General features: G+C 38.8%; 1 protein-coding gene across 1 annotated transcript in view; it reads right to left on the bottom strand.

Annotated features, from left to right (window-relative positions):
* NKD1 (NKD inhibitor of WNT signaling pathway 1) overlaps positions 1-15,460 on the bottom strand; it is a 113,826-nt gene that overhangs the window by 8,739 nt on the left and 89,627 nt on the right. Inside the window, exons 6-8 of the mRNA XM_062621077.1 lie at positions 13,378-13,473; positions 4,466-4,604; positions 3,349-3,433 (exon numbers count right to left, since the gene is read on the bottom strand). Of these exons, the coding sequence (XP_062477061.1) occupies positions 3,349-3,433; positions 4,466-4,604; positions 13,378-13,473 (320 nt within the window). The remainder of the gene's footprint in view (positions 1-3,348; positions 3,434-4,465; positions 4,605-13,377; positions 13,474-15,460) is intronic.

Here is a 15,460-nt window from a genome sequence, read left to right as displayed (position 1 = left end):
GGTCTGCAGTATCTTTGATAAAAGTTGCAAGACTTGACCTACCTGGAAGATGATTTTTGCTCTACTTTGATAGAGGTAGAGTCTCCTGAATGGAGGAGAGTCTGCCTGGGTAGCAGGTAAGCTTTAAAGACTGAGTCAGCTTGAACTCCAGAAGTGACATGTGGTACTGTCAAAAACCAGGGAATGTCCAGATATCCCTTATTCTTTTGGATACATAGCCAACTCAGTGCCTTTCCTGCCCCAGACACACCTTTACAAGTTGTTACATTTTCACAGGTCTACATAAAAGATCTCTGGGGCTAGACCCTGGGTAATTTGAATTGCCAGGCATGAACTGCCTGTGGAAACCACTGGGACTTGCGCACACATGCTGCACAAAACTCATAGTCAACCCAGGAAAAACATCACTGGGTTTGAGTCAACACAATAAAGCAACACTGTATACAGCACTGTCTGTTGAAAACGAAGTTAGCAGGGAACCTGGTTTTTTGTTACTGTAATAAATTCTATCTCTCATCAAGACAGTAAAGAAAATCTATGCCAGTACTGCTGCACTCTCGAATTTCAATAGCTTTCTTACATGCAAGATGCCATTCAACAGTATTCAGGCAAAAATAAACGGTGAAGCAATTATATACTCATGAGAGCTGTGCTCTACTGCCACAGAGAACTTTAAGTTAGAGAACTGAAGCATCTGGCATCCAGCCCCATGATGATCTCCTGCATACACATGGGAAGACGGGAAGACACAGGCATGCACCAGCCATGCATCAAGCATGGTGTGCAAACATACACAGTGTTGATACTGGTTTTTGGTTTGGCTTTGTTTTTAATTAAAAAAAGGCATCTGCTTAAGTGTTTGTGGAGTATACGAAAGCCCTTTCTAAAATTTCTGCCATGGGGTGTCATGCTGATGGCAATAAGCACACAATGATATAGAAGCAAGGGGAATAGCACAGTGACAAGCCCAGGGTAGAAAAATGCAAGGACATTTCCTGAAAGCTATACTCATTGATAACATAGAATTTAAGCCAGTCAGTAAGAAATCAGCAGGAAAGAAAGAAAGAGCGAGAATGTGTATCTGTGGGTAAAAAGATGTTTTAGAGGCTGATGTGAAACATGAACTAGAATGGCACAGATTCCCAACCCACAAAGCTGCCTGCCAGTGCTCTTCCACCACCCATTTTGTACCACACATGCCAGGCAAACTAGCTATGAATGTAGCTACTTATCTTGATACTTGCATTAGCCCTAAAGGGGAAAATTGCCTGTAGCTTCCAGCAGATGAAAAATTTAACCCATCTATCTCCCACCTTCAGGATAAAAACACTTCTATCCATTTTATCTTGAATATTAATCAGATCTTGCCTAGAATTCCTAAGTGACTGAATTTATGAAATGTGTGCACTTCCCACAACGAACTCATTGCTGCTTTCAAAGGAGAAGACTCTGCATTAATATCATGAGATATTCTTTGTCCTGTCCACATTTTGTGAGATGCAACAAAACCTGTTAGATACTGACAGTTGCCTGATGCTGATCTGCTCAGCTCAAGATACAGATTTGTTCTGGCTAGGAAGCCTCTATCCAAAGGGGTTAGAAGGACATACAGCAGAGCCAAGATTCTACCCCAACATTTGATGCCTCTGTGACTGTGGATTTAAGGAAATGGCTGCTATTCATAAGACCGCTACATTTGCAAAACCAGGACTTCAAGGGGATTTTTACGACTGAAAGGGGATTTTTGCAACAAATTATCAAGCAAAAAACAGGCCTTTAAAGTCACACAGGGCAAACCTTTGCTAATGGGCAGAGGGAATCTGAATACTACATTGAGGCCAGCAAGGAAAACCATGGAGTATTCTTTAGTTCACAGAAGATTTTGTTCCTAACAGAAGATTAAGTCATTTTTAGTCTTCTTTTAATCTGAAATTTGATTGTACTGGGATATACTCACTGGGACAACTCACTGGCATTTTTACTCTATCCAAAAAAGGGAGGCACCGTTTTGTTGTCATCTTTAATAAGACTGAATGCTCCTTCTCCTGATAAATGTATTATGTATTTGAACAAATATCCCTAAATCCAAGGAAAGCCAAGAGTGGATTTTTATTTTTTTTTCTTAAATTTGCAACTGAAGAAACAAATGTAACAAATGATTCAATGTCATTGCTGTAGCACTTCAGTGAACACTTCCCTCTGCCTTAGTGTTAAACTTAAAATCCTAAAACAGGTCAAACCTATACACCAAGATGACCTGTTTGGAGCAACTGCTCTGTGTTCAAATCTACGAAAATTATCTGGTTTTGATTTGGTTTTCTATCCATTAGAATACCAAATTCAGAAAAGGAACAGTACACCTACACGTGACTGAGAGATTAACATTTTTCTTCGCTATAAAAAATTATAGTACCTGAAAAATATATTGCAAATGATTATCACATACACTGAAGTTCAGTGCAGGTAATATCTATCAGGTAGAACCCTTGATAACAGGATAAATACACATGATTACACATGTTCAGAGGAAGAACGCCTGTTCTTGACTGGCATCCAAAATAATATTGTGCATTCTATTAGGGAAGAACTAAAACTAATTTTTTTTTATCTAATCCGTAGATGGCTGCAAGTCTACCTGCATCTCTTAATAAAAGAAGCCCACTGTGCTTGTGCTTTACTGGAAATGGCTGCACCCTGAGTCACACAGGCTGGAGTCCATTGAAAGACACTAGACATATTTTTTCAAGTGGTGAAATGTATTCTGAAACTTATAAAGAAAAAAAAAAGTCCAAATTTTCCTATAAGATTACATTAAATATATTAGTTCTAAGCAAGTCAGCTAATTCCTCATGGATACTGCCAAATAACTAATTCTGGAGAAGTTGACCTAAAGCTGATGTGGCAGCAGGGAAGCATGGTTTCTAGCAAGGGGGAGTCAGCAGAGATGGCCCCTTTGCTAAGTCACTGTGGAGGACGGAGAAAGGCAGGAGTCGGCCTCTGTGGAGATTAAAGGGGTCTGGGACACTTTTAGCCAAAGGCTGTGCTATGAACTCCACTAGTAGGCACAATATTTGCAGATAGTGTCTAAAAGGCACTGCATGTCCTCCAAAGAGCCAACAGAAGAAAATTTGGGTCACTGATCCTACAGATTTGCTTTTTGGGTTTCATTTTAATGTACAAAGTATTCACCCTTGGAATCTGCTAATGGTTCCATAATGAAAATCCTGTAATTCCTTTGTTTTAACATAATTTTAAAAACTAAAGCAAGGAAGCAAACAAGAAATCAATGGTAGAGGTTTTCTTAGAAGTACCCAGTGCCTGTTAGGACATAGGGTTCTTTCCCCTTACCTGAGAGAAGCCCGCTGCTTCTTCTCAGAGCTTCTTACTTCTTCATTAACTTTGCTTTCAGCTCTATGCCTGGCACTCTGCAAATCTGCCAAGAGAAAAGGACATTATTCTCACATTACTGTCCTTGCTGATCAGCATAACATGCCACATTGTAAATGCAATTTTCTTGTTGGTAAATCAAGATGTAATGTATTATTTCATGTACCCTTCTCAAAAGTGCTTTTGTCCACACAACAGATTTTAGGCAGGCATAACCTTGACTGTAGGACTATAGGCTGCAAGCCATGTGGCAGGTTAAATGGAGCTGCATTCACACTGATATACTTGCCTCTCAGGAAGACTCAGCAGCTTGGAGCTTCATGCTGTACTAATGCATTACAGAGCTCCCCAGAAGCACAAATTTTCTTATGTCTGCACTTGACTGAGTAGATGGATATATTAAACCTGAGGTAACAAGGCTTTCCTCTGGGGTAAAGTGCCCACATTTTCTACTGTAGTATTACTTTAAATACTTTAAATTACTTTAAATAAGTATTTTTAGTACTTAACCTACTGAAGGAATTATACAACTCTTATTATAGTGAATATAATGTGAATTAGCCACCAGAGTATGCATCATTTTCACTGGCAGACTCTGCCACTATAGAAAAGTTCAATTTTTATGCATAGTTTCATGAAGGCTATTTATGCTGAATTGCTTGTCCTTATCCAGCAGCAGTGACAGTTCTGCCCTTGCAAAAAACATTTTATACCACTACATCTGTTTTCACAGAAGCTGGGCATTGTAGTATCAGCAGAGTTAAAGTGGTACAAGTTGAAAAGGCCTTAAATCTGCCTTGTGGTACACAAAGGTAATTACATACCGTATGGGCTACTGCTGCTTCCAATGAGGAACAATCAATCAGGTAAGGGAACTCTAATTTGCTTAAGGGACACTGAAAGGAGGAGGGTAGGCAATTTTGCACCCATAAAGCAGATTCATGGGGTTTCAAATACCCACATAATTATTTGCCCTTACGTATATATTTAATTGTAGTAACAAAATACGAAGTTGTATTTTTGAGGGATTCTTGAAACCTTTTGAATTTTTTTCCAACGGCTGATTTCATGTGCTTACCAGCAAAGATACTCTTTTTCTTCTGGCTGCCATCTGGTGCCACAGTAAGTTTCACTCGCAGAGTTTTGCTGGAACTAGGAGAATGATTTACTGATGCATCAACTACTTCATAGATGGTATGAAGCAAGCTGGTAATATCCTATAATTGGATTGAAACACATAAAGACACACTGTTGTGAAAATGGTATGAAACCTACAACTTTGATACAACTATTTTGGACTTGGGAGTATTAAATGTTGAAATAGTCTCAGAAGTCACTGAATTTAAAAGAGCTGAATTTGCAAAGAACATTACAATCTACATCACGTGGCATAAGATTTTTTAAATGGGGCAAACTATATCAAAATAATAACAACAATGCAAGATATTCAGCCTTTCCAAACTGTGAATCAGCAAACTTGTGTTCTGCCTTTTCTTCTCTTTGATTTCAGCAGAACTCAGGGATTCTATGATTCTATGTTAACCATTCATACCGCACTAAAAACTGAGTTCACATAACCAAAATAAATACATCAATGAAGAAAATCTCGGATGTTACAGTCTCATGTGTTTATTCTTGGGATAGTTGAATGGTTGATTATATAGAGGAAAACCAGTAAAAGACGTGGCAGAACTGTAAACCTCAGGTGTGGAAGCAAATAATGTCTGAATGTCACTCTAACATATGCATTTTGGGGTCTAGATTATTTTGCAAAATTCAAACCAATCCTAAACTTTCCTTTTTGAAGAGAGATTATTCAGTCAGGCCTATTACAGAATGTTCTTCACACGTCTCTTTGAAGGCAAAGGGACATGAACAAATGCTTGCATGTCTGGCTACATCAGAAAGGACACTAGTCAGTTTGAATAAACTGATTGTTTCAAACAGGAGAAACACTGTTTAGTAGCTTAGAGGTCTCTCGGACTGATGTAATCCAGTCAGGCTCAAAAAGGGTACCATCTTAAATTGCCGGGATGAAAAGGAGAGCTCTTGGCTCACTACTTTTTCTCAAAGGGATTTCATCCAAACTGGTCTTAGGCATTAACCTAAACCCAGAGCATACTGATCACTGTAGGCTATGAAGATCCTATTCAATGTATATATGAGAATTTCTTCCTATTTCTTGCACTTTTTGTACATAATATCCTTCCAGATGCCTGTGAGCACAAAGGAAATACCTAAATCATCTTTTGCTAAGTATAACTGAGGATTAAGAGGTTTATAAAAATTCAAAACCTCTACAATTTTTCTTTTGCGTAGAGGTCATACCTGTAACGATGGCAGCTCAAAGTTTAGTATGCTTTAGTGGGTCCCAGCATTTTAGTAGTCAATATACCACACAGTCCTCACTATCTAATCAGTTTTAAAGGTGACACAGAAATACTGATTTCTACTCACACAGAATTTAGGGGAATACTGACCTTATGGTCAGGAAAAATTATTTTAGAGTAGATGATTTTCCAGCTCAACAGGCAGAATAAGTAACTAAATCCCAGACGGTTCAGGCTTCACGTTACCATGTAACCCCTCTAACCTTTCTGCACTCAGTGGAATTGTTGCTAGAGTGTTTATATATGGACTTTTACTACCATGTTAGTAGCTGTTTTCCATCCTCTGGACAAGAACCATGGTCTAAAGCTTGAATGAGGGAAAGACTGCTCAGTGACAATTTGGTGGACACCTCACAGCTCTTTAACACATCTCACTTCTCACACTTCCACCCTAAGCTGAAACCTAGCCAGACCTCTAAACAGACACAGCCATATCTAAAGACCAGCTTGAAGGGCTGGATTTTTATTCATCTATGAGAAAAAAACAACAAAGCAAGAACACAGACATACAAAAAACAGTATCTGTTGTTTTATATGCATTCATAAATTATGTTCTAGAAGCATGGTGCTATAATCCTACACCTCGATTAGCCAGCCCATGCCTTTCATCAGAATACTTCAGAACCATATTTATTCAAAACAGGGCTTCATACACTCAGCACTTTGGTGAGTTGAGCCTTTCCCATACATTCCTTAACAAGTGCTGGTTAGCCAACATGGCATCTTTCCACACAAGACTACTATCAAGAGGTTATTATCAACTCTTTCTTAGCCATCTGTCCTCTTTCCTTTTTTCAGCTAGGCCAGATGTTTGTACAAGCTGACCATCTAATCTATTTTAACTTCAACAGGCAAAGACAGAGTCTTTGCTCCCACTATCCTTTTACATATTTTTTTCCAATGATGAAGGCTAACTTGCTAACTGCCATACAATCTGCCCCTTGTATTCTCTGAGGGTCTTTCTCAACAAGCTGCTTGACTCAGTGGTTTAAAACATACTTCCAAATGCTGTCAGAGAAGGCCAGCATTTGTGTGACACATACTTGGGAAGTCAGAAATATGCGCACATACATATCACACCAGAACAGTTTAAATCCGTCAGCCAAACAGGCCCAAATTAACCCAAATCAATGTCCAGGCTCCAAGCAGTTTAAGATGCTGCACAGATTAATCAGGACACCTTGAGGCCTTATACTCTACTGCCTTTGCATTTTGTTCTGCATTTAATACCCAGCTTCCTGCATGACGACCAGAACTGCTCTGCATTCTGGCAGTAAATGAACGTGGTCGTCAAACTGGATATATACCAAGATCGAGGTTAGGGATATCCATAAGTAACCGCCTAATGTTTATGCTGATCTTTTAAATACTGTCAACAACATTTTTATTATAGGATTCATTTAGTTGTGGTCCTAATTTGGGGTTGGGAATTCTAGTAAACTGACAGTTCTGATTTGGTCCAACAAGTCTGCTTGGGTCATTTGCTAATCTGTCATCTACCAAAGTTCTGGCTGAGGAGGTACCTACTACAAGGCAGCTTGAACTTCCTGTTGCTTTCCAGTTATTGCTTCACAGCTGCAACATACGAATTCCTGAGCCACTGTTAGGAATGGCCTCTATCAGTGAGTTTTGAGATGTGACTAAAACTATCTTCTCACAGCCCTTTTTTTGGCAGCTAATATGCTAATGGCTTCTTGTCAAATCAGTAGCTCTAGACCATTAAAATACATATTACAAAATCTGTATTTTATAGCTATGTCTATATTTACCCACAAAAGAATTTTCATCTGCTATTAGCCTGCCAGGAGACTGAGGAAATCTATGTTCTCCTTGAAAGCTGTCCCACTGAATATTATCTATATTTAAATTCCTTAAAGAACTGCCTAAAATTGAGACAGCTTTACCTTCTACACACCAGCTTGGGCATTTCACTCTCCTCAAGAAATTTAGCATTAAACATCAAGAATAAAAGCTATTTAAATCTTTCTCTCTCCTAGTACACCAACCAGCATGTTTCAGAGACCACCTACCAAGGAATCTAATCTTTCTGTACTGTGGATTATGACTTTTATTAGTCACGTGATTTTGCAACTGCTTTAAGACTGCTTGAAACTTCCCCCACAAAAAGTTTCATCCCACATTTCTCAAACTTCCTCCCTTTTTAAGCAAAAAATGAACAAAATCAGAATTTTCAGTGTCTCCCATTTCTCAAAAATATCATTTGCTTGGGGTTTTTTGTTTGTTTTTGTTTTCTTTCCTCTGAAATGTACTTTTATACCACTTTGAGTTAGAAATTGTTATGGATTCTTAAACTAGTATATTAAATGGATAAAGAGAAATAAGAATAAAAGAAATGATCCTTTACAATAAACATTATATTCAGAGGGGAAGTAGTCTGCATGAATCTAACTTCTGAAGAGCTTCTAGTGTGCAGATTTTCTGCTGGAATAGCTAGTTTAATCAAGTAAGAAAACTGAAACAATCATATTTTTCCTCAAAGAGGAAAATAAATGTTTGCTGGGTAATCTTCAAATGGCCAGCACATGTCATACCCAGATTTATTCCTCTTTATCAAACACTATGTTGTTTTTTCCAGGCCTGAAGGACTTAACAGCGTTAACCTGCATGTTTTCAACATCCTGTTTTATCGAGCAGCTAATACAACAAACAAAAAGTATATTACAATAAAGTATATTGAAAAGAGCAGTTTTTTATTGCCAGAAATACTTGCATTAAAAATACTAAAAATCAAACAGTTGAGGCTACACATGTATAGTGCCCTCAGAAATGTATCCACAGAATACTTTACAGATCTCCAGTAGGAGATTAGCAGGAATTTAAAACACTCAGAGAATCTTATGGGTCTGAAAAAAAGAACAAGAGCAAATTGCACAGAAGTATTCTTCATTCGTTACAGAACTTCATTCCTTACAGTGACTGAGGAAGTCCCTATTCCAGGTATTAACATTTTACTTCTAAGGAACATTAGTGGTTATTTTTCCAGTATTATTGTAGCTTGTCATCAATATGACTAGTTAGCAAACTAGAGATTCTGTAAACTAAGAGGCTTTTCCAGCAGAATTAATTTGACAGAATGAGATATTTGCACACACAAACACACCTCCTACAGCCCCCCAGGAAAAAGGAAGAAAAAAACCCAAACCAACACAAAAACACCATCACCAATAACAAAAAACCCAAACAAAACCAAAACACCAAAGCCAAAACAAAATAACCCTAACACATTTAATAACATTGAAAGGAAGCATTCAGTTTTATTCATAACTTCTCTGGGAGAGATGTCTTTGTGTCTTTAGCTCCCTTCAAAACTGAAAGAAAAAGTTCTGTTTTCTCTTAATATTTCTCCCTGACACAAACCCACAAAAACTTAATGGTTGAAATGATGGCCCCTCTGCTAAAGACAAAAGCTACTCTAGCCATTGGTTCCATTGTTCTTTCCTCACCATGAGTTAATACAATGTTGACAACCACAGTGCAATAAACAAATTTCAAGATAAGGGTCAAGCTGATAAATGGTAGCCCCAAAAGAGCCAGCATCCTTCCCCAAGGCAAAGAGTTGGTGCTGAGATCTGAATGAAGAAATAACCTCAAACCTTTTCACTCATTACAGAGGACAGGAGCAAACATAACTAGAGGGGGGGGGAGGGATGAGAAAGAAAACAGGAAAAATTGAGTATTTAATGTAAGATAGAAAGAACATTTTTAGCATTAAAAATGCATGAAGAAAAGCATCAATATCAGTTCATTACCTTTCCCTCAGAAAAAAAAACAACAAAAGTACAAATGTCTCATTTGTACCTTGTTTGTAGTCTGATTTCTACGTACAGTGGGATGTTTTTATTGCAACATCAGCTTTGTTTGATCACATATGTTTTTGAATCATTCCTATTTGTAGCCTGAAAGGAGCTTCACTTGCTATCTACTCAACAGCTACTTTAGAAGAATTTCCCTTTTTTCACTCCCCACAAGCAACCCTGTGTTCTTATTCCTGTGCAGCCACTCACCAAAGAAACTTAATTTTCTAAGAAAGAATTGATTGATTAAAAAAAAAAAAAAAGGTTACTGTTTATGAAGTATAATTACATTCAGAGAGCTCAATATAAAAACCCATGGATCAAAACACATTAGTTCAATTATCCAAGTTTCAAGTCCGATTACAAATATCTGTGTGAAGATAATTACAGTGCAGCTGTCAGTTCTAAAAAGGCCTGCAGTACATAATGAATTGTCCTCTTATGGCTTATGGAATGAAGGGAAACATCATTAGCCAAGTTTTGTAATATACACATTAGAGCAGGAAAAGTTATTTCCCACTAAACTAAAACAACTGAAAATTGTGGGCCTCTATGACAGAAAAAGCAGTAGTTTAACAATATACAGTAATGCCAATTTTATGATTTGCCATCCCAATAATTCTGCTTTCATAATGAGTGTATCTCTTCAAGAAGCATTACTAGATCTGGATTTCTAATTATAAGGACTATGAATAAATCATGCAGACTCTAGAAGGAAATCAAAGCAGTATTAAGTTCTGAAGATATTGTTAAGATCCAGAAGAAATTCCACTACGATGGAATTTGAATGCTCTTGCGGTGATCTCTCATTGTGTAAAGCCCAAGAGAATTTTTGTCCAGTAACTAAATCAGTATCTCATTTACAATTTTCAAACATTTTAATGAAAAAAACATTTGGTGCACTTGTAAAACTGCACCCCACCCACATGTCTCTTACAAACTTCATTTAACACTCTCTGTTCCTTTGGAAAGTCTCTGGACATGAAGTCCAGTATTTTAAACACAATAACTGAATCAAATGAAATGGAAGGGCTCCTACAAGGATTTCAGAGAGAGATTCTTCATCAGGGACTGTAGTGATAGGACAAGGGGTAATCAGTTTAAACTTAAACAGGGTATATTTAAGTTAGAAATAAGGAAGAAGTTATTTACTGTGAGGGTGGTGAGGCAGTGCAACAGGCTTCCCAAGGAAGTTGTGAATGCTCCATCCCTGGCAGTGTTGGGCAGGGCTTGGAGCACACTGGTCTAGTGGAAGGTGTCCCTGCCCTTGGGAGGAGGGCTGGAACTAGATGACCTTAAGGTCCTTTTCAACCCTAAGCATTCTGTGACTCTGTGATTCTGTGATGTGGGTGGCAAGTCACATCCTTTTCCAGTGTCTGTCTTTACCAAGGTGAAAAATAGAATGATAAGGCTGACTCCTTTTGGTACAGATCCTCAATGTCTACAGTTAGAAATCTAACTTAAGAAATCTCATCTCCCTGTTAAATCCAGCTATAAATCCAGGAGACATTAAAGTGACATTTTTAAAGGAGAAAAGGTGAACACTAAGCTTTTCTCATCAGAACACTAGACCCTTGTTTAAAAAAGCTGACCAGCTGAGAGCATTTTCATCAGCTCATTAAATGGCACTGGTAGAGCTAGCCCTCTTCCTCAGACTGTCTGTTCTGCCCCTGATCCAGCAATGTGCTTTGCATATTTCTAATTCAAAGAATGTGTCCCATTCATTTTAATTCAAATTATTCCCATGTTTAATGTTCACCATCGTTAAGTCCTTTCCTGGACCAGGAGCAGAGCTGCTTAATAAAATACAGTATCAGGCCCACTTTGTTGAGTGCCAGTCTCTCTGAGGCTAATAGAACAACAAATTCTATGTCACATGAAGAGACTAAAATTCCTCTTTTGTGGCCAAGATTATCTACAAGCTGCTATCATTAGTCATTCTTGCACAAACAACTCTTAAATTTCATCTGGATTAAACAGAAGACAACCAACAAGATGGATGATACAATGGCACTGGAACAGCTTGCAAAAGAAACGTGTAACATAACTGAAAAACTCTGCAATGGTGCATACTATCTGTTTCTATCTTTGGTCACATGTAAAGAGCTGAAAATTATCAGTCTCTTTGGTCCCCTGGTTAAAAGATTTTTTTTTGGCACAGGCTCAAGCCTGAATGTAGCAACCTCCAGACTCAGAGTAGTATGATTTTCAATCCCTGAACAGATTTGGTTTCAGTTAAGCTGCAGCCTGCTCTTGGAGCAGGGAGAGGTAGAATTTGGCTGTAATACATTCTCTAGGTACAGTCAAATTAAGCTCTTTGGTGTACCACATAATCACAAATAATTATTGTATACATACTTGAAAGCACATTCTCGTTATGTTCAGCACATGGAACTCCCACTGACATTAATGGGAATTCCATGCCTGAATGTAAAGGACACCCATGCGCGTGGGTTTGGGTTTTATGCATTTTTGCCCTATTCTTCAAGAGTCGTGATAATCTTATAATGAAGATTAAGCCTTGGGTCTCAAAAGATCTGGGTTCAATCTGCCATTAGGTTCTTGTGAGACTTCAGGCAAGTTATTTCATTTTTCTGGTCTCTGTTCCCCATACATTAACAAATACAGTACTACTTCCTCATTCCACTCACCCCTTCTCCTTAACCTCTCTCTATATATCGCATCTTCCCACTTGTAACTCTGGACTTGGCCTGTAACTTTTCATCTGCTTATTCTCTTGCATGAGGGACACAGACTTGATTATTCAAAGCACTATCAGAGCAGAGATAATAAAAAGGCCTAGTAATGATGTTTATATACATATTAAAAACCCTGAACATCCACCACATTTGGAATTTGTTCATAAATGTCAGAAGAAATTTGCTTCAGTCTTTTAGGGAAAAATTCTGCCCTCATTTGGAGTCTAAGGCCACTGCTCTTTCAGTATTTACCCTCTTCCTTTCAACCAGCTCTTGGCGATTTTCACAGACACCAGCATAACAGCCAGGAGAGAGAAAACCTGTCAATTTTCAGCTGATTATCCAAAGGCATGGGAGCAAACACACCTCACCAGAAAAAAAAAAGCAAACCAAAAACTAATGACAGCACATTGCAGTATATCTCAGTAAAAGACATTCTTCTAGAGGAAGTATCATTCAATTTGGATAGAAATAGTTCTGGAAAAGGACCATGTTCTATCTATACATACTCTTATTTGGCTTCTTATTTGCACAGGTAATATTACTTGAAGACATCCTAGCAATAAAAAATATATGTGGGTATGCTTTGACAGCCCTTCGCTACTGTCCTCTAGTAAATATCATCCACGTTATTTATACTTGGAGGAAGAAGGCAGGGATCAGCCTAATATTCATGAAAATAACAGAACAGTATAGTTAGTCCTACTGGAAAGAATGTCAGAAAGCAACCTTGCTATTTGGGTAGCTCAACTGAAAAGCAGGATAGAAGCCAGAACAATATACATTTGCAGGGGGGTATTTTGACAATGTTTAGTTGTTTCAGGTATTTTCCTCCGCAAATGCCAGTACTACTTTACTTACAGGCAAATCCCAGGTATTAAACAACAACTGGCTTAAGAAGACATACAGTATATCTGAAAACAGTAAATTACTGGTGGGATTGTTTCTAGGAGGGAAGGATCCATGGAAACTGCTGTTTAAGTTGGCAGGACACCTCTATTTCACAGATGAAAAAAATGTTCCTGTTATAAAACATGTCTCTTTTAGCAGACGCTGCACAAAAAGGGGCAGCAGTACTTTGCTTACCTCACGTGTGACTCTTCCGTTGTTATCAAAGTCATACAGTGTGAAGGTCCATTCTTGCCTGTTATCTTCCTCTACAGACACATCACATTGCAATTCCTAAGAAACATGCAAAGAGCAGCTGATTACCTAAAGCAATAGGCCTGTCTCCATAGAAGGAGGCTGCTTGCTTTCTTCCTCCCTCTCTCATGGGAGGAAGCTTTCAGGATATGTCCTGGGGAGGCCTCTTGTCCACCACAGTGAAGAAGTTTCATCACAGTCACATGATAATCCTAACTCCTTTGGGACAGACTTTGGGGAATCTGCAAGATGCTTTTTTTACTTTATTGTAGAAAACACAAAAAAGGTGTAAGAAAACTACTCCCTGAAGCTCTTGAAATATAACATTTCCCACTTAAAAGTGAGAAAGACCACTGCTTAACTCACAAAGAGAAAGGTAACAGAAACAGTCCCACAGAATGAGGAAGTACACCACAGTGCCAGGAAAAGCCATCAATACAGACTGGGCCTATGCCACAAATCCCCACCAGTGAGACCTGTCCTTGATGCAGGCATTTGATACAACCAAAGGTTGTCTGTTAGTGCAGTACAGCATCATGCCACTAAGCCCCTGAAATGGAGCCTGCCTAGGACCTGTTATCTAAGAATGACCTGGGAGTAGTGCCTGGCCCTTATTTTAACTGCGCTTCTGTTAGTGAGGGTGTGATCTCTGGAAAGCCTGAAAGAATCAATTTGTTAAAGAGAAGAAAAACCCTCAAAGCAAGCGCAAGATTTCAGTCAAGAACAAAGGATGCACTTTGACTGACTCCAGTCACCTGGGTGCAAATCATTTGCTTTCTCTCAAGACCTGTGCAATCAGAATTATCCAGAGCCACAAAAAGGCAAAACAGAAAAGTTACAGTGCAATTAAAATGAAAGTCACTGTATGCAAGTAAAATAAACAGCTCCAAATAGCTTCAGCATGACAGAGCTCAAAATACCTGGTTGATCTTCTGACTTGAAACCAATTCCCTACAGCAGTTACGGGTACCTCCTGTCCCCTGCTGAGTTGAAAGGCAGTCTTCTCTCAGTTGTAACAAGGCTGGCTGAAAGCTGCCAAGTGCCCCACACTCTACTGTGGAAACACAGCTTCATATTACATAAACATTCCCGGCACCTTTAAAAGCCAAATCACATCCACCTCAGATTTAGACCTCTTGATTCAACACTTGCGTTTCTAATTCTTTCATACCTTTGAAACGTGTACCAATCTCTTGGCTCCTAGTTTACATAGCTGGAAAACTTTCATTGTAGAATAAGGGAAAAAATATCAATACTTGGTTTCTTGCCACAAATTAATACTTTCCCTGTCCCACATTGCCTAACATAACAGCTTTACGTGAGGATGTGCTCTGCTTAGTGAAGAGCCATGGCAACTTTCCCTGCATTAGTCACAGTGCCTAGTACCAAGTGCTAACCTTTATGGCATGCCAAGAACTACTTGGGAACAAACAGACTTTGCCGGCACAGTGGAGTTCCAGCTACTCTGGCACCAACCATGTTGGCAGGTGCCCTCCAACATCCAAATATCAAGGCACTGTTAATTGCAATTTATCATGCCTTTCCTGTCTGCAAATATCTGCTACCCAAGGCAGTACATAAAATATGCTAGAAATGAGTTACTGCCACGCAAAAAAAGGCAGGAAAAGTCACCTCCCCAAGAAGGCACACAAGCACCTAGCAACACCTGAACTGCCTATGGGAAAGCTACCTTCCTTTAATCAGCCTTAAAACAGTAAAAAATAAATTGTACCAGATGCCTAAATCTGCCCTAGAGAAGCAAATGAACAGTTGAGCTGCTGCGAGGTGGCTGCATGGTCTTTTAAATAACAATCGAGCAATGCAAAGCTCATTACTGTGACAGGCTGACAGCACTGAAAAGCAGAAGTTTGCCACATCTGCTGGAGCACAGCGAGATGAAAATTCACGCTGTTTCTTGCTGGTACCAGAGTATCTTCCTCCTCACAAAGACAGACAACCCTCTAGCTGAATGACAGCATGTTTCAATGCTCATATTTATTAAATCACTCCCTGTATAAACAAAACC

The sequence above is a fragment of the Pezoporus occidentalis genome, unplaced genomic scaffold (assembly GCF_034315485.1).
Source record: "Pezoporus occidentalis ecotype Australia unplaced genomic scaffold, CSIRO_AGI_Poc_V1 ctg227, whole genome shotgun sequence".
NCBI classification, from domain to species: Eukaryota; Metazoa; Chordata; class Aves; order Psittaciformes; family Psittacidae; genus Pezoporus; species Pezoporus occidentalis.
This window is presented reverse-complemented; position numbering and strand designations above follow the sequence as displayed.